The sequence below is a fragment of the Gasterosteus aculeatus genome, chromosome 4 (assembly GCF_964276395.1).
Source record: "Gasterosteus aculeatus chromosome 4, fGasAcu3.hap1.1, whole genome shotgun sequence".
In the NCBI taxonomy this organism is placed as follows: Eukaryota; Metazoa; Chordata; class Actinopteri; order Perciformes; family Gasterosteidae; genus Gasterosteus; species Gasterosteus aculeatus.
The window spans coordinates 25,076,315-25,101,793 of NC_135691.1; the positions used below are offsets into that span (position 1 = coordinate 25,076,315).

The following is a 25,479-nucleotide window of genomic DNA, read 5'->3' on the forward strand; positions in this document are numbered from 1 at the left end:
ATGAATACCTTGTACAAGTAGTTTTTTTAACCAAAAGAGATGGTTGGTTCAGTCTCCAATTTCCATCCGGCCCCCCTACAGGAGCAGTACCAGTACCTGTACCGAGCTGTGCTGAGTCTGGTGAGCAGCCAGGAGGACCAGAGGGCCCTGCAGAGTCCCGAAACCAACGGGTCTGTACCGCTGGGCCAGACCAACATCGCTGAGAGTCTAGAGTCACTCATGTAGTCCCACGCACATTTACCACACAAAACATGGCACATTCACAAAATCACACAGACACACCAGCATGCGCTCAGTGCTCAGGGGAATGAGGCTTGGCCTGACATGCGATGACCACCTCTGTGTCTGTGGTCCGCTGAGCATGCGGCAGCTTTAAGCAGGTCATTAAAAGTGACTGAACTACAGAGGCCAGCAGACAGAGAGCTTACTGCTGATGTTAAACCAAGTCGGGCCCCTGACATGACTCGCCCTTTAAAGGTGAAACGGTACCGCGTTATTGTAAGGCACAGATGATTTATCTAGTTATTGATAATACTTTACTAATGCTTTATAGATCAGTGGAAGCCATGAGAAGTATATTTTCTCAGTCTATTTTTTGTGTCCATAAGTAGGACTTGAGAACAGGCGAAAAAAGTTTTTAAACGTTTTTAGTATCGGTGAAAACAGGTTCGGTGAAGACGTTTTTGCATTTCGTTTTTGGTAAGTACAATGTTTGTGTTGCAACACTAATTTGGGCCAAAGAGGTTGAAGCGCACCACTACTCCATGTTCTAAAAGTATGCAAAGTATAAACACAAGATGCCGATAATACATGAAGATGGTGTAACATTATTATGTCTTGGAGGATACTCCAATCAACTCCCTTCGATTGGGCAGACCGTTTTTGCTACAAAAAAGCGGGTGACAATATAGATTAAAAACCACTTAGTGCACTTCTAACTACATTAATGATGGTTTATTATAAAGAAAACAACTAATGAGCATTTATTTATTGATTTATTGAGATTTATAACGGTAGTAGAATGTGTGCAAACCTGCGCAACCTAATAACTGGTCTATAAAGCATTACTAAGTTATGTATTAAACATGAAAGAACCGACTATTTACAATTCAGAAGTCCTCTAGGTAGTGGTACCAATATTACATTGGAAATATATTTAATTGTATAAGGAGTCCCATTCCAATACATGACTAACTCCATAACTTCTGTCTGTCATATTTCTTTGATGAGATGTGAATAAATAGAAATTTCAATTGGAATAGAAATTGGCAGTCAAAATAAAAATAGAAAAAAAAAGAATTAACTACAAATTAAATAAAAACAAATGACTTAAAGGTTAAAAAGAAAAGGAAATTATGTATGAGATGTTATTCTCCTCCGTATTTTATGCACCGCACATTAACCAGCACACTTTGGGGCTCAAACTACCACGTATCCTTATTGAGAGTGATATTTTGATGAACCCAAATCTATTAAGGCCTCACTCGTGACACTAAATTGACTGCTGTCGAATTTCTCCGTTCATGTCTTGTTGCCACTGGCTCCATGGTCTCTAATACCCGTGCCTTTTGTAGTTCATGTTATTGTACTTTAAACCGGTTTTGATACAACTGTGTGACTAATATGCCAAAATAATAACCTGTGATTTTTTTCTATTTTCTATTGTGCTTATTACTTTCATATCTCAAAGTCAAAGAGAAGATCCAATGTCAGATGTTTTGTAAAAGATGCAATCTGTGATTTCAATGGTATTCCACAATGAGTCAGTCTGTTGAGTATCAAACACGACGGCTGGAAAAACTGCTGCTGAATTTGTCAGTTAACAACAACAGAGCTGCAGGAGGGGGGCAGTTTCCCAGATAAAACATGCCAATCATTTTTGGAGATTTTGAAGAAATAAAGTCGTGACGAAAGGAAACACACAGATTATGAAGGAAATTATTAATTATTAGCAATAAAATAATGTAAAATAAATGTAGAAATGATTGTGATTTGCCTTAAATTGGGTCTATTTAAACGAACAATTTACGGGCAATTTCCCATGTATTTCTTTCTTTTTTTTAATGAATACTTTGGCTTACGATGGCCAGTGACCAGCTTCCTTAATGTGAAGGAAACATTAAAACTCCGGTAATCACACCTCTGCTCCCTGTGACCCACGAGCTACGAGCCCCTAACATGTCAAACAGGACAAAAACAATGGTGCGGCTTCTACATGTGGCTATTTTGCATCCAGCCTGCACCATCTGGGGAGGCAAAATAGTGCGTCAGATGATTCACACCGGATCGGACTGTAATATGTAATGTGTGACTCTTGCTGTGTAAATTTCCCTGAATACATCAAAAGGCCAAATTACTGTTTGTTTATATTGTATCTCTATATATTTTCTATTTTACTATATAAAAAAGTGATTTTCTAGTAATTTACACATATACATTATAACTGTGGATTCTGTTTTGATCATTTTAGCCTGGAAATATTGCTCGTTTATAGTTTTACTGGAATGTTCTCTCTTTCTATCTTTATGATCACAGTAGCAGCTTAATGTCTATTCCTTTATCTCCAGCCATAAACTGGTGCAGTATGTAAATAGCAGCAAGTCAACAAGCAACACCAACCATGTTTATGATTTTCAATTTGTTTCTTTTTCCAGGAGAGAGATAAATAAAATGTTGTTTGGACCCAAACTTTCCCCTTTATTTTATTAAAGAATCTCAAACATATAAACTAAGGTGCATCATGATTTTATTCATATTATGATGCACTGCATTGAATGGTCACCCCTGATCAACTTGTACAATGACACAATAGTAAAGACGAACACAAGTTAATAATGAATGCACAAACATGGAAGGTTAACAAGGATTAAGTCAAAACCAAAAATATATATTTCTATATAATCATATTTATGTTTGTCATGACACATATTATTCTGTAGCAGTCACATTAGATAAAGTGTATATAGTGCATTAAGAATAAACCTTGCTATGCAGGGAGATTATGAGTATTTGTTTTATAATTCTATCAAGACAAGCAACTAAACCCCGATAGCTGATGCCCAGCCTGCCTTCCCTCCACTTTCCACTCACTTCTCAGTCACAAATTCAAGTTCATGTTTGCAGTGGTGTTCTTTAAATTTACTCATTTCTTAAGAGGGTGTTTCTCATTTTTTTGTTGTACAATAGTCCTGTTTCAAACTGAAACTGCACAATTAACAAAAAAAAAATTCTGAAAACAGATATGCAACTATTTATTATTACTAAATGATTATGAGGTGCATGTAAACACAATATCCTGAATAAAATGACAGCATCTTTTATTGTTTTCGGATTTCTGATCATATGAAATGTAAGTAAGTTTGGCTTCATAAATTCTGTTGATCCACAAACTTTTTTCCCCCACGCCTTTAATCTAATCTGTCTCATTACTAAAAGTTTAAAAGCCCCTCAGTGTGCAGTACACCCTGCCTGACAGAGGCTAGATATTGTTTGATAATCAATATCTATTTTTGACGTGAAGTAAAGCCTTTAAAACTCATTGGAGAAGATAAAACTCAAAGGGGCGGGGCTAAACAACCATGATCTTTTTCTTTCATTTTCTCAGGAAACGGAACGAACACATAAGATGACCGTTTTGCTACTTAATCAATCGAGCCTTTGTTGTATTAACGCCTCTTTGATTATACACAATATACGGTTACTTTGACGAAAACACAGCTAACATATTGTACTATGGCACATAGAGCTAACGATCGTAAAAGCTCAAATCTAAAAGAAAGGGAGAAATGTTATTGCTTGTATAGTCCAATGACTATATTGAAGAATTCGGCACTGCATTAACTCTTTCAGGACAACCTATTATTCGTTGTACTTTCTCAAGAATTCTGTTGGTAAATGGGACACAGCTGTTTAATAATTACATCATCACAATTACATGAAAAGCCAAGTTAAATGATGTGGTCTTGTGCAATACATCAAGGGAGCAAGTAATACAGGCAAGAAAATACTTAAATATATATTTTTATATATAATATATCATTTTGGGAAAATAGCTACATCGTCTACTTTACATAAAATGTTACAGCACCACAACTTCCACCTGCTTCAAGCACGTAATGAGAAACTCTCTCTCTCTCTTTTATTGGCTCATTCACGTGTTCTATGAAGTGGAGACAAACTCCAATCCTGAAAAACACCTCGCTGACCTGCGGTGTTCCTGCATTTGGGTCAAAATATCTCCGAAGGACGCTATCGAAGGACGCTGCGGTGCTCTGGAGTAACAAGAGGCCCTCTTTTCATAGCTTCTTAGAATCACTTTAAATGAGTGATGCCGCGTTGACATTTTTTCACATTTGGCACCTTTTAAGAGCAAGAAATGTCTCCAAAAAGTGGTGCTCGTTTTCCTGTGAGACATCCTCACTCTGTGGTCAACAAAATAGAATATTGAGGCATCGTAGTGGGTCAAGCAAAGCTCCCTTTTCCATGTTACTTCTGAACATATATATGTGCATGTGTGTGTGTGTGTGTGTGTGTGTGTCCTACAGACTGTTCTCTCCTGTCTGCAGCCTTAATTTCCCTGAGAGCCCTGTTGGGACAAAGAAGATAAATCAGACAACGATATAAAGCACTGGTTTAAGCACTGTTTCTTTTTCTGTGTGTGCATGTGTATATACATGTGTGTGTGTCTGTGTGCGTTTGTTCTTACAGAGTTGGTTCGCTTGCGTTTCCAGCAGTCGGGGTTGAGTCTTTTTTGTTCGTCTGCGAGGGCTTTGGCCTGCACGGTGAACATGCGCCGCTCCTCACTTCGCATTTTCTTCCAGTGCTCCCCGAGGAGGACGCTGATTGCTCTGCAACACACACACACACACACACACACACACACACACACACATTACCCTCTGACTACAGCACAGCTGCGGAACACACAGGCAGACCCGGGACACACCCACCTGTTGTCCTTGCCCGGGTACATCCGCGTGTACTCCACCCTGGACTTCTTGGCAAACAGCATGAAGGCGTTCATGGGCCGCTTGCACTGAGCGGCCGTGGTGGTGCTGCTTCCTGCCGCGCCGGCTTGCTGACTTTTGGTTGGCTTTTGACGAGGAGAGTGGGAGGGACCGGGAACGATGGAGTCTGCAGGTTTTAAGCGGAATACCACAAGTTTGCTTTTTTTTCCTTTTATGAAATGCTTGTTTCTCGCTCAATGGTTTTTGTGTGGCGAATTTTTGGATTCCTGCTGAATGCTGCCTGTTCTCGATGTTTGTGCTCACTTCCTCGTCACGGGAGATGTGAGGCGCAGTACCTTGTGATGCGTCTCGGTCTGGAGAAACAGCCCCGCCGCTGGACTGTGAGGCACGCCGGCGTCTCGCCATGCTGCTCAGCACGTAAACCGCGGAGGAGTCCAGAGGAGTGAAATCGTAACTGAGGAGGACACAGGTGTGAAAACAGGTGTTTTGCTCCGACGCTGCTGCTCCTTCGCCTTCAGAACAGACGTTTTACCTCCTGAATGTGTTGAAGACCAGCGAGTCGTCAGTCTGTTTGGCGTCTCTGTGTCCCGGAGGGAGGCACACGTCTCCCACCTCCATTTCATAGCACGGTATCCCGTAACGCACCACTGTCAAGCTCGGGTGAAATGACGACCAGCCTGACAGGAAGCAAGACGCAGAGTGAGGAGACTGCTTAAAGCAGCTTTGTGTCTCGTCGGTGCTCCTACCTTTCTTTTTTACGTAAAAGGGGTGGTCAAGTTGACATCGGGCAGTCACGGCAGAGTGTCCAACCGCGCCGGGGTCAAAGGTCAGCTGAAGGAACGCCTGACCTGACAGCACAGTCTCTGAATGCTCCACCAGCTGCAGACCCTCGGAGCCATAACTCTGCAACAGAGCAAGCAGTGCTTTTATTTTGGTGTGTCCTTTTTCTTCCACTCAAAAGGTGCGGCGGGTGAGAAATAGTCGGAACGTTATTTTGAACTAACATCATCAGCAGAATGCGAAGCGGTCACAGTGTCGGCGTTGTGTCAAAGGCGTGCAGAGATATCTACTGAAATGCGCACGCTAACCAGCTGGCCCCGACGCCCCCTGTCTAATACCACTAGAGGCGACGGAGTCACCATATCGTTGCTGTCAGCAATGGGACAGCAATGGGACATGAGAAGATGAAGTACAGCTTACCGACACACCAGGATCCATGTGTGTTTTAAATGTTTTCTTCAAAGTAGCAAACACCACTGATAATCTAAAGCTCGCATAGTGCTCATTTAGGGAGTCACTGTCTTGAGGAGTGCAGGAGGTCAGAGGGCAAAGTGCCAACCAGGCAGACACAGGTCTGATAAGGATGAGAGTTAGAGACACACCATGCAACACTCATGCTTTGTTCGTTATGTGTACATTAATGTCAGGAGACCACACATCGTATGTGATTGGATCTTGTATTGCGGTGAGAGGACCTGCTCCTCCACGCCAGTTTAGGGCCAATAGAAATCTTTTCTTCTATATCCAACAACAATAGTTGTTCTTCCTGATGTTAGTTTAGTTGTTCTAAAACCGCTCACTGCCTTTGCAAACAGAGTGCTGATACTTGACCTGTGATCTGACAAATAAATCTACCAGAAAGTTGTTCGGCTGAATTTGTGCAGAATAACCCCAACCAGGCTTCCAATTTTGATCACGTTTTTCACCACCGTCGAGAGTACAACGAATTCAGCCCTGGCCAATATCCCCAAAATGTACTCTCCCCCCGCTGTTAGTTACAAGTTGGCTTTTATAGATCACTGAGGAGTGTAGACCTGAATTGTATGCACCTATCAGTAGAAATAAAATGCTGTATGTTTCCCATTGTTCCCATGGCTTGTAGAGATTGCTGCTGCTGTTAGAACATACAGCACATACAGCAAATACAACAGATTGATCTACATCAGAGGTCTTCAACAGGGGGTCCGCGGAGGTACTGCAGGGGGTTGCAAATTTTATATTATTTAAAAAGAAAAAGTCAACCAATTTTCTTTCCACGAATTGAAATGTCTTCAAAATCCGAATTGTATTTATTGTCTTTAAATACACATTAACATGAATCCAACATATTGTAGAAACGGATAAATTGATGGAGGAGACGTTGTCTTTCAGTCCCACAGCAGCTCTCAAGCTGATACGACATCACAGGCACTAGCCAATCAGATCCAGTCATGCTCACGTCTAAAGAGGGCGGAGCTCAAAGATAAAAGATGGAGGACCAAACTCCGTAGAACAGGGGGTCCCTGCTGCATCTCGCCATCAGTCTGGGGGACCTTGGCCTGAAAAACGTTGAAGACCCCTGATCTACATTGACAAAGTGAGGATGAAGTGAAGCAACTGGCTTCTTGCATAATATACCTTCAGAGAGCCGGACCGCTCTTTGTCAGAGTCTTCGTGGGCTGAGTCCAGGTCCTCGACGTCCTGCCACTCCACGTTGGAGCCGCGGTGGAAACGCAGATGAGTGCCTGGTGACACAGGAAAGCCGCTCTGAGGTATAAACAATAAGATTGCAGTTAAAGTTTCCAACTTTAGAGGGCAGGGGGGAAGTAGGGGGCAAACAGCCAACGGAGGAGGGGGGGTGGGTGGGGTGGTTTAGTAGTCTGTCCGCTGGTCACGCGCACATACATGGACATATTTGCGCACATGTCAGGGTGGTACTGCCCCAACGGGTGAGGCAAAAATGTTTTTTTAATTTTATATTCCAGATTTTTTCAGGGGGCGGAGGTCAATTTAGGTGGGGGTGCCCCCCTGATATAATTGTAAGGGAAACACTGGAATCAAATAAAATCTCACGTTCATGTCTTTTGAAAAGACAAGAAAACGTGAGATAGCAGCAAAATAATGTGTGTGTGTGTGTGTGTGTGTGTGTGTGTGTGTGTGTGTGTGTGCGTGTGTGTGTGCATAAGTACCTTTGAGAAAGCAGTGCCAGGCTGTGGGTGGACAGGAGAAGCTCCATCCCATGTCTTCATCATCAGACAGAGAAGATCTGGTCGACACCACAGAACCACATTCGCTGCTCTTCTGTGGAGACACAGAGCGCTTGTCAGGCTCGACTCAGGAACTTCACAGCAGCAAAAGAGTTTGTCCAAAAACCACGAGCAGGTCTTTATTGCCCCGGTGAGTCGAGTCATTTCCACTGCGTAAAACTGATAGAAGATCTGTATTTCTTTCTAATTGTGCAGGCAATTAAGAAGGCAACGCGAGCCCTACCCTTGCCCGCTGGTGCTGCCTGCCGTGACCTGTGGGGGGCGACTGCGTGAGAGAGGGAGGAGGCCGGGCGTAGGAATGTAGATTGCTGCTGGGGCTGGAGAAGCAGGCCGGAGAGGAGCTGAAAAGGACACAGGCTCATGAGTGGATTGGATGCACTGACATGGAGTTAGAAATGAAGGACGGGGGGAATCTGAAAAGCCGATTTCGAAGCGGTGGTTTTCTTGTGAGATTGCAGATGCAAAATTCTACATTTCTTTAATATTGTCATTGGGATTTAGACCAGTGTTAATTTTGGCAGCTATTTTTGATTTAGTCTTAGTCTTTAGACGAAAAATGCATATTAGTTTTAGTCACATTTAGTCGTTTTAATCCATGTTAGTTTAATCTAGTTTTCGTCGACGAAAACTAGACTAAAATGTAATTAGTTTTAGTCACATATAATAGCCATATTAAACTCCTTTTCTTCCCTTCTCAGGCCCAGGGACCCCTGTGTTGTGTCTACAACTGCATAATAGTCTAGCTTGCAGTACTTGGTTGTCCATTAGATGTCCCTCCTAAGACAGGTCTGTAGGAGGGGTTGGCAAAATTTTTGACTCGCGGGCCACAATGGGTTGTAAAATTTGACAGAGGAGCCGGGCCAAGAACAAATGGTTCAAGTGTTTGTGTGAGCGAATATAAATGACATGTGAAAAATCATTACATGAAAGGATTTGGATTTTAACAAATAGCAAAGCATTTATTTGCAAGGCAATTTAACAAATTGGCAAATGTGTAACAACTTCATGAGGACCAGGGATCTAAACGCAACACTATGTTGTCTTTGTCTGTTTACTTGCAATGCTTTTGACATGGCCACTGGAAACGTCATGGTCCTTTATTGTTTCCACGGTCCCAACAAAAGAGACCGTAACGTCCTACAATCGTTGCAATACATTATTTTCTTGGCTTCAGAACCTGCAATGATGTTAGACGTGTTTGGAGAAGCTAGTAACGGACCATCTCATCCAGCCGAGGAAACGCTGCCTGTCGTCGCCAGAGAACAGAGCAGAAAGGTCCGCGTGGATCTCTGCTGGCCGACAGTCTGTTAAACGGGTCTTCATGTTTCTGTGAAGCAGCGCGGCTTCAGCCTGCTAACTGGCAGCTAAACAGAGACAGCTGAGCTAAACTAACGAAGCCACATTCAAACTCGCCGAAGCGTAAAATAGTCGTCGCGGTCCGTAGTCGGTGCACAAGAACCACCGCTGCGAGCGCGGGTTCTGGGTTCGTGGATGACGTCATCATGACCCGTTAATATCCGCCGTACGGTGCCTGTCTGTTGCCTTAGTTAGCTGTTAGTTGCATGTGAATTTAGGGGGAAGAAGTATTGTGACTTCGTCAACCACCAACATGTTTGTCTCGTCTCGTTAACGAAAGTTAGAATAGATTTAGTCCTACTTAAGATCGTTTTCGCTACATCTTAGTCTCGTCTTAGTCATGGAAAAAAGGTTCGTTAACGAACATTTTTCGTCATATTTTTCGTCGTTTTCGTCGACGAAATCAACACTGATTTAGACCAAAAACATTTTATCACATTAAAGCTATTTGTACTTCACCAGAATGATATGCATGTCCCTGGGGGGCAGGATTTATCCCTGCATCATGAAACATATTGTGTGAAGAGGACACATTCATACTGTCCTCGATAGCGTTATTGTTTCAGGACTAAGCGCGTCCACCTGCTGTTGGGAGACTCTCGTAGCAGTGGGCTCTGAGGTCCTGTGGCGATGTGAGCCAGCTGCGTCAGCCAGTGTGTGTCCGGAGGCTGAGCGCCAGCATGTCGCTCCTGGTGCGATACGCCCACGTCCACCTGGTAGACAAGTGGCACCGCCGGCTCCGCCTCCTCTCGAACTTCCTGCAGGTCTGGGAGGTCGTCTAAGAGGGAGAAAAACACAGAGTTTCATAGTAAAAAGCAGAAAAAATAATCTTGGCTATTGGGATGTGTGTGTCCTATGTACCGTATTCCATGTAACTGTCACTGGTGGGGAAGCCAGGCGAGGAGGAGAGGTGTTCCTCACAGCGGGGCAGGTCATGTGACTCATCTTCATCTGCATCCATCATCACTTCTAAAGGTGACACCAGACAAACAACAGCGTAAGCGTAGTAAGTAGACTTAACTAGATTTACAGGACACATTCGTTCTTCTTATTTCATAATAGATGTACGTTTCCATATGGAATAACTATTATTATTAAGAATTATATATTAGATTCACATCTTGATTAACAAAGTAGAATAGCATTTAGTATTTGGGTGTTGGACAGTAATGGATAAAAGGAAATTGTATACTATTCACATTGAGCTATGAGTCAAAATTAGTCAATCATTATATATTTCTATTTATTTTTGAGTCCCACACCTTCACGAAGTGAATGAGTTAAAACAGGTGATTTAAGTTTAAGAGCGCTTCGTCCGATGTTTACACTGCGTCTGAATGCGCGTTCACTGCGCAGCGCGCGCGGCGCCGGGTTTACCTGCGTGCTCGTCCTCGGGCTCAGAATAACGCCCGCTGTGACGTTCGGGGTCACCGGAAAGCACGGCAGGGGTCACCACCCCCCACACCATCACGTCCTCGGAAGCTGAGAGGAAATTACATCGTTGGTGGAAAATATATCTTACAAGTATGGCTAAACATTACTACCACCGGCGTTGCGAGGCTCCCATGTCCTAACACACACGCACGGAAACGTGAGTCTCCAGTGAGCCGTGACGTATAAGCTGTACATGGTCGGGGTGACGTAAATGAGACATAGGGTAATGTGAGGTAACACGGGGCCGCTTACCTAATAATGCACCGAGGCACATTGTCAAAGCTCCAGCCTGTGGCCGTGTTCACTATGTGTTGGATATTGTTGTGTAAATAACGATGAAATATTCCGTTTGAAACTCGCAGACATGGTAAGAGCGTGTTCCATCTGGCACAATATTCTCGTCATGTGACTCCCCTCTTGTTTATAAACTTAGAGATCCTGCACGCATGCGCACCAGAGAGCCCATTCATTCAACGGGCAGCGATAAGATATTTTTACAATAAGTACACAATAAACAAGTAAAACTCCAACACGAATATAAAGCAGTTTTGATATTGGCTGTTACTAAATTAGACAGCTGTTTAAACTCGTTTAAAACTTAACGCCACATTAAACGTCTGACGGTCCAGCTTTGTGGTCCCGAAACAAAAAGTGCCGTTGAAAAATGTAAGTACGTCGACGAAAAAGCGAAAGGCTTTAGCCGGGCCGCGTAACTGAAACATGTTACAACAATTTGGGAGTTTTTAAATCCATTGAAATGGCTGAGCCATTATGTTGCGAAAATGCTGCTAGAACAAAACAACTGGCGTCAACAATGAAGCTTCACGGAGAGCGCAACGGAACTGCTTTTATGGCCAAAAATACACGATGTCAGTTTCACGTTTCGACTCGTGTGCCAAGTTCGATGGAAAATCATTCAATTGGCGTAATTACTTCTCAAACTCGACGCTTTAAAGCCAACAGATGGTTTCAGTAAAGTTAACTTAACTCACCCAAACGGTCGCCTTCTACGGGACAGGAGGCGGGTATAAACACTTTGTCCTCAGCGGTCCTATTGGCCAGATCAGATGTCAATCCGCGGTTTGTCTCATCCTCATTGGTTGGTTCGTTACAGTCATCGCCGCACCAATAAACATAGGGAGGGTTAAAATGAGAAAAAAATGGCCAAACTAAAAGTGACGATTCAAAAATACCTGATCAAGACAACGATTATGTAGAAAGTATCATATACTTGTCTTACAAAGTGGTAAGATCATGTAATAGCCACGGTTCTCTATTTACCTGTGTTCATTTATTTGAAAAGGACAACAGGAAACAGGAAAAAAGAGCTAAACGTTCTAGCATATTGAAATGTGGTCCTACGCCGTACTGGGTACTGATGTGTTACTATTACACAGGCTACTAACATGGAAAAAACGTGAGAAAAAAAAGCAAATGCAGCAGACAAAGAACATTTAGTTATACAATCGTTATACTGTACAGCTAGGGAAATGATTAAATGGCCTTCTGCTGTGTTTCCAGACACAAGTTTGCAACTCTCGTATAAAAGCTGTAATACCTTTAAGCAAAACCTTCAGTGTTAATATACATGTTTACTGCTGCAACCGGAGGAAGCAGTAATTATGGGAGTCCACTCATTTAGGGAAAGTAGCCAAAAACTACTGATGTTGGTCCGTGTACGTTTTGATAGTCCCCTTTACCGTAAAAAACAGAAAACGAAAACACTCGTTTCTCGTTTTTCGTCTAGAACCAAAAAACGAGACAAATTCTCAACTTTTTACTCCCTTAATCCCTTTTGAGGTTTTGCCCATAAAACGAAAATACGAAGCGGAGCCGCTAAACCGGAAGTACGCAGATTTTCATAGTAAGAGTCAACGCGTTTTCTAGGGTTTACGGTAAAAGGGACTATCAAAAGGTACACGGACCTGCACGGACCCGCCAGCCTTAATGCGGAATCACCAAGAAGTAAAAGGCTCCCCCCAGCTAATGGGATTGATCTCTATCATGTGTGTATGTGTATGCATATATATGCATACACATATACACATATAAGTGGAAGAATTTACATTTGCCTGAGCACCTTTTTTCCCCATTTAAAAACAAATAATATTATTAATATATTAGAAAAATGATCGGTTTAAATTTTCTGCTAGAATTTTCTGGAAAACAGCAATTATGGAAGAGGCTGTTTTGGTCCCAACTACCAAAGTAGTCAGAGCGAGGACCTGTTGTTTTTCTAACATATACAATAAATATTAGCCAGTTTTAAATGGGTGCTCAGGCAAATGTATACCGGAGGCGGGCGTGTGCGTTGGGGCGCAGATGTAATGGTAAGGAAAACACTGTATATGGTATTATGTTCTATGATATTAGAAATACTAAGTATGATGCCATGTTTGCTATATTAGTTAAATGATGTTATGTTATTTGAAATTAGAATGATAAAGTGTGATACTATGTCAGTTATATTAGTCCTATATTATGTTATATGATATTATAAATATGAAGTGTGTGTATCAACTGGCAGCTAACTAGCTAACATCATGGCACGGAGGTCTTTTTTTTCATCGCCCACCATTCAACAACTCAAACATGAATTAATAACCTTTTAATATGTCAAATAACCATTTAATATCCCAAATAACCATATGACAAACACGTAGAACCATCTAATAGATAAAATGGTTCTTTAGAAGGTGTTGGTTCTTTGTTGAACCAGACTGTCTTGGGGCGTGTGTTTTTTTAAAAACACTTTAGAAATATAGCTATTAGGCTGTAAGAACCATTTCAATCCAGATAGACTTGTTGAAATTTGAACAATGCTTTATTGTAACAGGCATAAATATTTATATTGCCAAGTTGTTTGGGGCTTGGACTCCATCATGCCGTAGGATAGACCAGGGGCCAGGATGCCGAGATGAGGCATATACCCCCTTTGGGAGTCCAGACACTGGTGGTGGTGATGGTAGAGCCGGTTGCTCCAATCTCCTGCTATGCCAGTTCTGCTGTAGATTGGAGGTGTCAGGGGTGGTGGCAGGTCACCTCTGGTGCGTGCTGAAATGACAACTGACAGCAAAAGAGAGGAGAACATTTTGTAATGTTTGCCCGCCCCGATGCAATTGCTTTACAGTAACGACACCCACGTCTGGTTGATTAGAGGCGGGGTCGGGTAGTACCAGCCAGCTGGCCGCGCGCCCCCAGGGAGACGAAGCCACACAGCCTGTCCAGTCTTTCTGACTGGTCCAGGTGACTAAGCTAAGCATCAGGGTTTTTAAATCACTCTTAGTCTGGACTCTCCCCTGAGACCTGTTGTTCACCCTACAAGGGGCCACAGACAACACAGATCACAGGATCACTGAGCCACTCAAACTCCTCCACCACATTAAGGTGGCGATTCACAGAGGAGTTTTTTTTTTTTTTTATGTGGGAAACCCAAGAAGGGGGGAAAACCCACAGGGGAACCCACAGATGGCGGGGTGGGCCATGTTATCAAATTTTTCTTTGGTGATGGTATCCTCCAGATCTTGATAGGAGGAGATTTTATTTTTTATTTTTAGAAGGGGGGAATGAACCCACACATGGCGGGGGTATGGGGTGTATGTTTCTTTGGTGATGGTACCCTCCAGATCTTGATAGTTTTTTTTTGTTTTCATTTTTAGAAGGGGGGAAGGAACCCACAGATGGCGGGGGTGTGGGGGGTATGTTTCTTTGGTGACGGTATCCTCCAAATCTTGATAGCTTTTTTTGGTTTTGTTTTTTAGAAGGGGGGAAGGAACCCACAGATGGCGGGGGTGGGGGGAGGGTATGTTTCTTTGGTGATGGTATCCTCCAGATTGTCACAATCCAGCGCTTCCCTTTCCCCGGAGTACTGAGGCCTTCAATATCTGGCCCCCAAACTCCCCCCCTGTTTACTGTCCATTTGGTCTGTCCCGTTTTGTGTTGGTTTGTTCCACTGTGTGTCTGTTGTGCACGCCCACTCATCCCGACACACCTGTGTCTGGTTCCCCATCAAGCTGGCCTGTATATATACCCCTTATCCCTCTGTGTTCTTTGCGAAGTCTCGTGTAATTGTTATCCCATTCTGAGCGTTATTTGGATGTCCTGATTTGTACTCTTGTTGAAGACCCCTTTTTGTTCCAGACCTCGTTGCCTCCTGCCTGATCCCTGACTGTATCTTTGCCCTTCTCCGTGCTCCTGGATGTCGACTTCCCGCCTTTTGGATACAACTAAGCCTAACCCCTGTATACCTGTTCTTCATTAAATCTGCATTCTGCGCTTGGGTCGACTCCTGTCTCCTGTGATGCGTTACACCAGGGGTGCTCACACTTTTTCAGCATGGGAGCTACTTTTGAAATGATCAAAATGATCTACCCATTATATTTATTGAGAAATATATTGAGGATTCTTACAACTTATGTTGATGTATAACCACATATGTTGCACAACACAACATAATTCAGAACTGAACAGACTGAACAACATAATTATGTACATTTTTTGCCATCACCTGAGCTCACTCTGATGACTTGCACTGAATTGAATCAGCCAGGGATACATAGTCCAGTGTCGTATTTTCCATGAAGAGTCCGAAAATGCCGCTCCACATTTCCCTTCTTTGGTATTGCGACGGTAGACTGGCAGACGAGACAAACGCACTTTGAAAATGTCATCGTGAAAAAAAAGTCCTCCTCCCATTCCGTATGAAAGGGATAGTTTTTTTTCTTTTTACTTGGTCCAGCTCCTCCACTCATTTTTATATCCTATCTTACGTTTAAGAGGAAAAAAACGAGCGAAAAATTAGGATGTAACTAACGACTAGCTTGTTAGCTTTGCAGCGCTCAGGGGCGTTGTTTGAACACGCACAGTGACCTAATTGTACGGGGAAAAAAATCAGATGTCATCTGACTGGTTGTCCTGTGTATCAATCAAGTGACGGGATGGCTGATAGGCTGACGTCTAGTTTTTTTATTCAAAACAACTCAACTTTATTTGTATAGCGTCAGTTCATGACAATGTCACCTCACCTTGTCATGCGATCTACCAATAGTACCTTGGAGATCGACTGGTAGATCGCGATCGACGTATTGAGCACCCCTGCGTTACACAGATCTTGATAGATTTTATTTTCTTCTTTTAGAAGGGGGGAAGGTACCCACAGATGGTCTTTAGCGCCGTGAAGCGCGGGGGGTGGATGGAGTGGGAGGTGAAGGAAGGTGTTCTTACAGGTGTCCAATCTCAGGCATGTTGACGTTGACGTCCTGGATGGTCTCCTTTTTCTTCTCTTCTCTCTCCTATTTCTTTGTCTCCTTGTCCTGCGTGGTCTTGGTGAGCTTCAGAGATAAACCCTCATTCTCCCTGATAGTCTTAGCCAGAGCCTCTGTCTTGATGTTTAGCAGTTTGTGTTCTGCTTCCAACTGGTGGTTGTTGGCCTGCTGCTTGTGCAGCTCCTCTTGAAGAGAAATGTTGGTGGAGAGTAACCCTGTTACTTTAGACTCCAAGGACTGTTGTTGGTAATCCAGTTCCTTGAATGTCTTTTCCTCCAGTTCTTCATATTTCTGCTGCCAGGTCTGGTTGTTGACCGTGAGTTCAGCAGTTTTGACAGTGAGTTGTTCTTCTGTCTCTGAGCTTCAGAACTGAATGGTTGTTCTGCTCAATAAGATTCTGGACCTGGATCTGGTGGTCTGAAAGCATTGTTTTGTGCTCGCAAACCATCTGATCACAGGCCAGATCTTTGCCTTCTAACTAGGGCTGGGCGATATAGACCAAAAGTTATATTCCGGTATATTTTGGTTGGATATCGATATACGGTATATATCCCGATATTTTCTCCACATTAAAGGGAAACCTGAAAGCAAATTTCAAAGCAAAGTCAAAGCCAAATATGACATGTCATTAAGTCGTTTAATTGAAACCTGCAATTTCAGTAAGGAGTTCAAATAAAATCAAATAAATAAAAATGAATAAATAATAAATTAAATTAAACAAATGCTCAGCCGTTCAAATAATAATATGTAAACATAAAGTGTATAACAGGAGTATTCTTTTTGAAAACAAAGCTCCATAAGGTGCACATATAAATAAAAAAATATCTTATCGCTGGTCAATGCAAAATGGGTCACATTAGCGAGCCGGTCAGCAAGGCTCTGCCTGACTTCAGTATACATGTTTGGGAGTGCTTTTCTTGCAAAGTAGTTGCGACTGGGAAGCTCATATCTAGGGTCCATCGTTTTCAGGAGCATTTTGAATCTGACTTGTTCAACAGTTGCAACAGGGACCATGTCTTTAGCAATGTGATAGGACACCGCTTTCGTTATAGTGCACCACTTGTCACTTTTCTTTTCATATGGCACACTGCGGGGAAAATGAGGTTTGCGGTGAGCTTTGTTTCGGGGCTGGAGCTTGTTCGGGTCGTTTCTGGCATGCGGCTTCTGTAGCGCGCAGTTTCACACACTCTTCGTATTGCAGTTTGTGCCGTTGTTTTAGGTGGTGAAAAAGATTTGAAGTGCTTCCACCCCCGGCTGTAACCTGTTTATGGCACTCCCTACATATAATGTTATTTTGTTTCTCATCGGATACTTTAAATCCGAACCATCTCCAAATTACTGAGCCACTGCTTTTTTTTTAACAAACCAATTCCTCCTCCTCCTCCTCCTCCGCACGCTGCGCAGACATTGTTGCTTCCTCCATGTTTGTTGAAGTGTGTGTCCCTGCCCCTCCCTACTCTGCGCGTGAAAGAGGATGGGCGGGGCGAGGGCGAGAAGCAGTGCAGCGAGCTCCGGGTCGGCAGCCTGCTTGCAGAGCGCAAATTGAAATATATCGATGTATGCGAAATTGTCTAATTTCATATGCCATTAAAAAATATATCGATATATTCGTTTATACCGATATATCGCCCAGCCCTACTTCTAACTGGCGAAACAAATTGGCCTTCACTGCATGAAAAGTGAGATTTTCGTCCCCGTAAACCCCATAAATCTCCTTAATTTCCGACCGTTTCCGACAATTTGCAACCCGCGCACATCGCGTTTGTCTGTGCCACTAATTGTCGGAAACAAACCATGACGTATGTGGAGAGCTGGCGGAGGTGCGAATGGCCCTACTTAGCATATGAATGCAGCGAAACCGCTGGTGGCCGAGCCGAGCGGGCTTGAATATCCTTACTCCTTATTGGATGAAACCACAACTTTCAAACAAGTAAAATCACTCGTGATTGGCAGCAAAACCACACCTGGGCAGACCAGGCTTGAGTTTCCTTGCTCATGATTGGATGAAACCACAACTTTCAAACCAGTAAAATCACTCGTGATTGGTTGGCAGATCTGTCGCTATTGGTCACCCGCCTCATTTTATTTATATATATTTATATATTCATATTATGCTGTATATACATTTCATTGTTATCCTATGTAGGCTACTACACTATTATTAGGATACCATCCAGGACATCAATGAATTTATAGAGAAAATGAACATTTGCCAGGAACATGTTTATGCAAAGAAAGAGCTTTAACAACATACAAACAACAACTATATACAAAGTGAGGATCTGCCCACACTTGGGTAAAGGCGGTTTAAAAAACTACAGCTTAGTAAACTGTCCGTTTGCCTCCTCGGGGTTGTAGACTGTCACTGGCGGCGTGTTTTCCGAGGCAGGTCTGTTGTGCAGGCGCCTAGTGTTTGTGTGTGTGGTGTGGTGATGTGATCTTAACTACCAGTAACTGTGTCTACTGTTAACCATATCAGTGTCATTAGGTAAACGTGAGTTTTCCCCTGAGGAGTCAGTGTAGTTAATCTTTTCCCTCATGTCTGCTGTTGGAAAAACCTCCTGAAGATTTCCCTCTGGATCTCGTAGTGAACTTGGTCTTAGTAGCTAAAAGTTCAACACATTATACAGAGACAAAGTATCCGAAACTAAAGGGAAACCCCTATAGGACATATCATTTTATCACAGCTCAGGCAGAGACCCAAACGCAGATATGAGGAATAAGGTTTAATGAAGAGGAATTCAGGCAGGCAGTGTCGTTGTCGGAGGCAGGCAGGAGTTCGGTGCACAGGAGAGCAGGGGTTCAGAGGTGGCAGGCAGTGTCGTTGTCGGAGGCAGGCAGGGGTCAGTACACGGGGGATCTCAAGAATCGACTGGAAACTACGGGGATATAACGCTGGTAAGACCTGGTGAAACACACAAGACGAACTGGCAACAAGAACAGGGAGAAGACACAGGTTATATGCCCAAGGGACAATTGACAAACAGGGAACACCTGGTGTGGGAGGAGACAGGGGAAAAACCGGTGAAAACAGGTGAACACAATTAGGGCGTGACAAATTTACCCCCCACTAGGGGCAGCTATGGATGTGACTTTCAAAAAATTCAAAAAAATTGGGTTGAAAACACATATTGAGGGGGAGGAGAGCATAACTAGTGGGTCAATGGTTGAGACCCTGCCCTTCATAGTTTACCCTCCCTCACAAATGGACACAATCTATCCACTGTTGTGTGGATTCACTTGCATTGAAGGATGATCTCAGCTCTGTTTTGAGTGAAATAGAAACAGCACATACAGTAACTTCTAGCCTTCTAAAAACAATTTTTACTACTACAATTATTACCAATTCTTATTATGATAAATGAAGCTTAGGCGAAAATTCAGTCATTAAGACTGGACAGGCTGTGCCGTTCCATGGTGGCCTCCTCTCTCGGGTAGTACCAGCCAACGAGACGTGGGTGTCGTTACCGTAAACCAATTGCATCGGTGCAGGTGTAGCAGGATGACCGTTTTCTGCCCATTCGCGGTCTTGTCCCCTTTAATTGCCTACCATATAAGGAGGAATCGGTAGATCTGCGCGCTCTCTCTCTCTCTCTCTCATGGTGGTGGTTGGGTGCGTGGTGAGCTGGTGAGTTTGGCGGACGACCCCGCATCACCGCTGAGCACAGCACACATCTCGCATAACCCTGTCAGTCGTGAACGCACCCCCGTAGCCCCCCCTATTAGCTTATCAAACCCCGGCCAATCTGTACCCAAAATGACGGGGTGCGTCAGGCAGGAACTAACCGCGACCTTCATTCTATGCTTTCCCCCCGCATATCTAATTTCCACCAATACCACAATACTCGTGAACATCCCCATGCACACACCGTATTCTCACCCGGTCTGCCTCCACCAATGCCCCCGGCCGAACCAGGCTCTGATGAATCATAGACTGCGTACAGCCCGAATCCACCATCGCCTGGCGTGTACCCCCCTGGATTCTTACCGGAACGCGGTACGTCGCTCCCGGACCGGGGGAAGGTGCTGGAACGCCGGCGACCCAGATCACCTGTCCCTCCTCCATCAGCGGGCACTCTCTCTGGAGGTGTCCGAGCCGCCCGCACCTCCAACACTCCTGCCCCGGCGCTTGAGAACCTCTCTGTGGGTTGGGAAGGGTGCCTGGGTCCCCCGAGGCCGGTGGGTCAAGGGCTGGGGAAACAGGCGCCAGCCGTGGAGCCGGTGTGGGTTGCTCCGCCGACCGTGGTGGCCTCCCTCCCCGCGGTAGAGCTCCTGGTCGGGCCGACCCCGGCGGACTCTCTCGGTCCCTCTGCCCGCTGGGATGCACCGCCAGGTGGTCCTCCGCCAGGGAGATGGCCGCCTCCAGGGTCGCTGGTCGGTGGCACCGGACCCACGCTGCCGTCCGGACCGGGAGCCTCTCCCCAAACTGCTCCTGCACCACCTTCGCCATCACGCCGTGGACCCCTCCTGCGGCGTCCGGCTGCAACCACCTTGCAGCGGCGTCCTTCAGCCACTAGCCGTACGCGAATAGTCTGGCCTCGCGGAATCTCCGGCAGTGGTCCTCCGGCAACAGCCCCAGCCTATCCACCACGGCCCTTTTAACGTTGTCGTAGACGCGCCGTGCCCCATGGCTGCGGTCTGCACCTCTCCGGCCAGTAGAGGCAAAAGCCGGACTGGCCACTCTCCCGCCGGCCAACCGCACGTCTCCGCCGTCGCCTCGAAGGCCTCCAGAAATACCTGGACGTCGTCCCCTGCTGACGTCCGGTGGAGCGTGAGACCGGTGAGCGTCGCGGGCCCCTGCATCGGCGGCACAGCCACGGCCAGCTGCTTCAGCGCCTGGGCTTGTCTCCCCACCTGGGCCTGGAGCGCCCCCAGGAACTGCCGGTTGGCGTCCGCCTGCTCCCTCAGGATGGCAGCCAGGTCGCCGATCATGCGACCAAGCGACCAAGCGCCACAATCGGCTGGGCTGCCATCCCCTACTGGTGGTTGTCGTCCGCCGCTTCCATCCCCCAGTCACGTTGGGCCGCACTGTAACGTGCAGTCCTTGGGGGAACGTGGAAAGACGAGGAAATAGCGTGGCATTTTAACAGTCTTTATTTTGCAGGTCCCTATTTTGCCTTAAACGACGTGCGTCCGGCTCCAGCCAGACTCTCTCTCTGTCCTGTCGCCGGATCTCCCCTTCTTAAGGCAGAACATAGAGACATCGTTAATTCCACCTGATGCCATTTATGCCTCCTCCGGGCACCGTTCCCCGAGCCACTCCCATCTCCGTCCCGTCTGCAGCTGCGCCAAACCTCCTAGATAAGAAGAAACGCTTCAGACTGAAGAAGCATGTGACAGCTCTTAGAAAGTTGATCGATAGAGACGGAGGGAAAAGTTGCGGATCAGTGATTGATTTTTTATGTTACAGTTCCCGTTTTATGTCTGCATCACTGCTCCTTCTCTTTTTCTAATGCACAAGGTGAGTTTGGGTTCTCTGAATATGAATGGTGGGCGGGACCGTCAGAGAAGAGCGATTACCGCAGAAATTCTTACACAAAAGAGGTTGGACATTGTCTTCCTGCAGGAGACTCACAGCGACCCTCACAATGAGTTAGACTGGGGTCTTTGGGGGGGGGCCAGTATGTCCTGTCTCATGGGACCAACCTGTCTGCAGGTGTGGCCGTCCTCTTCTCACCCGCTAGATGTTAGCATCCTCTCCTCCACAGAGGTAGAGACAGGCAGGGCTTTAGTGGTCAGGGCATCTATAGCTGGCATCATCTTTGTGTTTGTCAACATATATAATCCGAATCAGGGCCCTCTTAGGACGGACCTCTTCCTCAAGTTGAAGGATGTCCTGCGGCAGTCCAACAAGATGAGTGTATAGTGATGGGGGGGGGGACTGGAGTTATACTGTCAATTTCTCTGTAGACAGGACCGGGGAGGAGCCTCATCATCAGTCATCTGCCACTCTATCGAGGTGATTGCTGAGGCAGGCGTGGTGGATGCTTGGAGAGTCAAGCACCCTTGAGTCAGGCAGTACATGTGGGTGAAGATGTTGGAGGGGAACATTAGTGCAGCCATGCTGGACAGGGTTTACTTGTCCTCAAGTTATGGTAACCGCCTATTAGCCTGTCACATTCACCCGGTGGGATTTACCGACCATCACCTGGTTACTTTGAACTTTCATGTCTCACCTCCCTGGGGGAGGAAGAAGAGTCTGTGGTGGGATATGGGGAAGGCCCACATTAAGGTCTTTGTACAACAATACACTAGTGACTCCACCGGCAAGATCAAAAGGGTCATTGAGCACTTAGAAAAGGAGATCAGGGATCTAGAGCACGTTTTTTTCTCCCAAACCGGCACCGACGGCCACGGGCTTCAACAAAAAATTACAAATGATCTTCTACTTGCATCGGACCAAGGTCTCTTTTCTTGTCTTGCTGGACCTCAGTGCCGCATTTGATACCATAGACCATTGTATCCTGTTGCAGAGACTAGAACATTTAATTGGTATCAAAGGAACTGCACTCAGCTGGTTTAAATCCTACTTATCGGATCAATCCCAGTTTGTGTTTGTAAACGGTGAATCCTCAAAGACCACCAATGTCCCACAAGGTTCTGTACTTGGACCGATTTTATTTACCCTCTAAATGCTTCCTTTGGGCGATCTTATCAGGAAACACCGCATAAACTTCCATTGTTATGCAGGCGATACTCAACTGTATCTGTCGATCAAGCCAGAAGAGACGGACCAGCTAGTTAGACTTCAAGAATGTCTTGGAGACATGGATGACCGGCAACTTCCTGATGCTAAACTCAGACAAAACGGAAGTTATCCTGATAGGCCCAGAGCGCCTTCAAAGCCAGTTGTCACGTGATACAGTTTTTATGGATGAAATTGCTCTGGTACCCAGCAGCACCGTCAGGAATCTGGGAGTTCTCTTCGAACAGGATATGACCTTCAACTCGCATATAAAGTAGACTTCAAGGACTGCCTTTTTTCATCTACATAACATATCAATAATCAGGAACTTCCTGTCTCAAAGTGATGCGGAAAAATTAGTTCATGCGTTTTTCACTTCCAGACTGGACTACTGTAATTCTTTGTTATCGGGCTGCTCTTGTAAATCTCTTAAGCCTCTCCAGTTGATTCAGAATGCTGCAGCACGTGTATTAACAAGAACTAAGAAAAGGGATCATATCACTCCTGTATTAACTTCTCTGCACTGGCTCCCTGTTAAATCAAGAATAGATTTTAAGGTACTTCTCCTCACCTACAAGGCACTTGCTGGTGAGGCACCGTCGTATCTTAAAGAGCTTGTAACACCTTATTGCCCTATAGTGAGGGCTGGCTCAGGTTAGCCCGGACCAGCCCTTAGTTAAGCTGCTATAGGCTTAGACTGCCGGGGGACTTCTTAGGACACACCAAGCTACTCTCTCACGCTCTCGTTCTACCATAATTCACGTTTTATTAATGCACATGACTAATTCAGCTGCGTTCCGGGAGTTTTTTTTGTGCTTTCTTCCCTAGCAGGTCTCCGTAGATCGTAGTTCCTTCTGGACCCTGGTCCTGACACCTGCCGTGGCCCTGCTGAAGCCTACTGCTGCCATCATCATCATCATTATTATTTTAGATATTAATCATATTACTGTACTCGTAAACCAACATTACCCTCTCCTAAAGTATCTGTGCTCTTCCTCCCCACAGGCTTCTGTAGATGGTGGTTCTATCTGATGGTGGTTGCCCCTGCAGTGGTCCTGCTGTGCGCCTATCTTACTACTCATAATTACTTGAATCATTTCTGTCATAGGAATTGCATGTATTATATATTGTTCATTCTGTACACATGGCATCCATTGTAGTCTGTCCATCCCGGGAGTGGGATCCCTCCTCTGATGTTCTCCCTAAGGTTTCTTCCCTTTTTTCCCTCTTGGAAGGGTTTTTTCATTTTTTGGGGAGTTTTTCCTGTGCCGATGGTGGGTTTTGGGACAGAGGATGTTGCATGTGTACAGACTGTAAAGCCCTCTGAGATTTTGGGCTATACAAAATAAAATGAATTGAATTGAATAGTGTGAGTGACATGGATGCTCCTACATCCTTTTTCTTTAACCTAGAGAGGTCTGTATCTCGGGCCAAACAAATGGTGTGTCTCCACCTACCTGATGGCAAAATGACAACAGACTCTGCTGAGAGGAGGCAGCATGCCGTCGCCATCTACAGCACCCTCTACAGGAAAGAGGCCGACCAATATGAGAGTACTGCTGAGCTGCTTCAGGGTCTCCCACAGCTGGGCCCTGAGGACAAAGCCTTCTTGGACGCCGACATCTCCCTGGCGCAGCTGACTGCTACAGTGGGTCAGATGGCTGCTGGTAAGGCTCCTGGACTTGACGGACTGCCTGCGGACTTTTATAAACACTTCTGGGACTGTTTGGGAGCCGACCTGTGGCAGGTGCTGCGGGAGAGCTTGCAGACAGGCCTGCTACCAACGTTGTGTCGAAATGCGGTACTGTCTCTGTTGCCTAAAAAAGGAGAGTTGTCCTTACTAAAGAACTGGATGTAACACCCAGACTGGGGCATTAGGCCACATGTTGTTTTCTGTTTCTGTCACTCACCTTTCCCTCTCGTTTCAGACACCTCCTCCCTCTGTGCCACCGCCCTCTGTGATTGCAAGCCCCACCCTTATTGTTTCCACCTGTGTCTCGTTCTCCTGTGACTTTACTTCGTGCCAACAGCTTGTTCTGTGCCAGTTTGTCTCTTTGTTTCCAATGAGCTTACCCGCGATTCTCCTGAGTGTGCCTTCCCGTGTTTTTCCGTCCCTCCGTCAACCTTTTTCCTGCCGATTTGGATTGATCCACCTTCTCGGTCTGACTACCCATTTACCGAACCCCTGCCTGAAGTAAAGACTATTTTTGCCTCTGACTACTACGCCTTGAGTCTGCTTTTGAGTCTAAACCCTTGTGGCCCCAGCGGCGTAACACTGGAGACCGGTGGCGTTGCAATGCACAGACTATAAACTTTTTTCCAAGGTGCTCGCCCACCGGCTTAAATACCTTGACTGTATTATCCACAGAGACCAGTCCTACTGTGTGCCGGACAGATCCATGATGGATAACATTTTTCTTGTGAGGGACCTGTTGGATGTTTGCAAACTGTAAAATTGATGTTGGTGTCATTGCCATAGATCAGGAAAAGGCTTTTGATAGGGTGGATCATGTTTTTCTTTTTTCCACATTAAGAGCTTTTGGTTTTGGTGAAGGGTTTATGTCACTGTTGGGTGTGATGTATAAGAAAGCCACATGTCTGGTGAAGGTAGGGGGTGCGCTGAGTGGTCCAATTCAGGTCCAGAGAGGCATCAGGCAGGGATGTCCCATCTCTGGACAGCTGTACTCCATAGCCATTGAACCCCTACTCAACAGGCTGAGATCCCGTCTGTTAGGAGTCATGCTACC

At 45.2% G+C, this 25,479-nt stretch overlaps 2 protein-coding genes and 1 long non-coding RNA gene across 6 annotated transcripts in view; 1 reads left to right on the plus strand and 2 right to left on the minus strand.

The window, feature by feature from the left end:
- The window catches only part of ptprz1b (protein tyrosine phosphatase receptor type Z1b), a 52,200-nt gene extending 49,512 nt beyond the window's left edge, over nt 1-2,688 (plus strand). For both annotated transcript variants that reach the window (XM_040174374.2, XM_040174375.2), the window contains one exon: nt 82-2,688. In XM_040174374.2, the coding sequence (XP_040030308.2) occupies nt 82-225 (144 nt within the window). In that variant the 3' untranslated portion in view covers nt 226-2,688. The remainder of the gene's footprint in view (nt 1-81) is intronic.
- Nucleotide 2,689: 1 nt separating this feature from the next.
- On the minus strand, nt 2,690-11,917 carry LOC120817816 (HMG box-containing protein 1). Of its 3 annotated transcripts, none has more exons than XM_078101473.1 (13): nt 11,776-11,917; nt 10,727-10,831; nt 10,211-10,318; nt 9,932-10,127; nt 8,217-8,334; nt 7,916-8,027; nt 7,365-7,471; nt 5,714-5,870; nt 5,500-5,644; nt 5,303-5,421; nt 4,950-5,133; nt 4,706-4,847; nt 2,690-4,585 (listed from the first exon to the last, which is right to left on the minus strand). In XM_078101473.1, the coding sequence occupies exons 2-13, from the start codon at nt 10,815-10,817 to the stop codon at nt 4,568-4,570; spliced, it is 1,497 nt and encodes a 498-aa protein (XP_077957599.1). In that variant the 5' UTR covers nt 10,818-10,831; nt 11,776-11,917; the 3' UTR covers nt 2,690-4,567. The 3 variants fall into 3 exon arrangements, with proteins under 3 accessions (XP_077957599.1, XP_040030310.2, XP_040030311.2); XM_040174376.2 differs by having other exon boundaries at nt 11,036-11,785; XM_040174377.2 differs by lacking the exon at nt 11,776-11,917 and adding an exon at nt 11,717-11,771.
- A 6,841-nt stretch (nt 11,918-18,758) lies between these two features.
- On the minus strand, nt 18,759-19,831 carry LOC144406226 (uncharacterized). Its single transcript, XR_013467425.1, has 2 exons — nt 19,598-19,831; nt 18,759-18,974 (listed from the first exon to the last, which is right to left on the minus strand). It is a non-coding gene; the product is annotated as an uncharacterized LOC144406226 (long non-coding RNA).
- Nucleotides 19,832-25,479: the final 5,648 nt, after the last annotated feature.

Excerpts from the sequence above, each read along its gene's own strand:
- LOC120817816 (XM_040174376.2), bottom strand. The coding sequence starts at position 11,057 with ATGTGCCTCGGTGCATTATTAG. Across the intron at positions 8,028-8,216 it reads GGCAGCACCAGCGGGCAAGG|AAGAGCAGCGAATGTGGTTC; the intron begins GTAGGGCTCGCG and ends GTGTCTCCACAG. Across the intron at positions 7,472-7,915 it reads CTGGCACTGCTTTCTCAAAG|GCACTCATCTGCGTTTCCAC; the intron begins GTACTTATGCAC and ends CTGTGTCACCAG.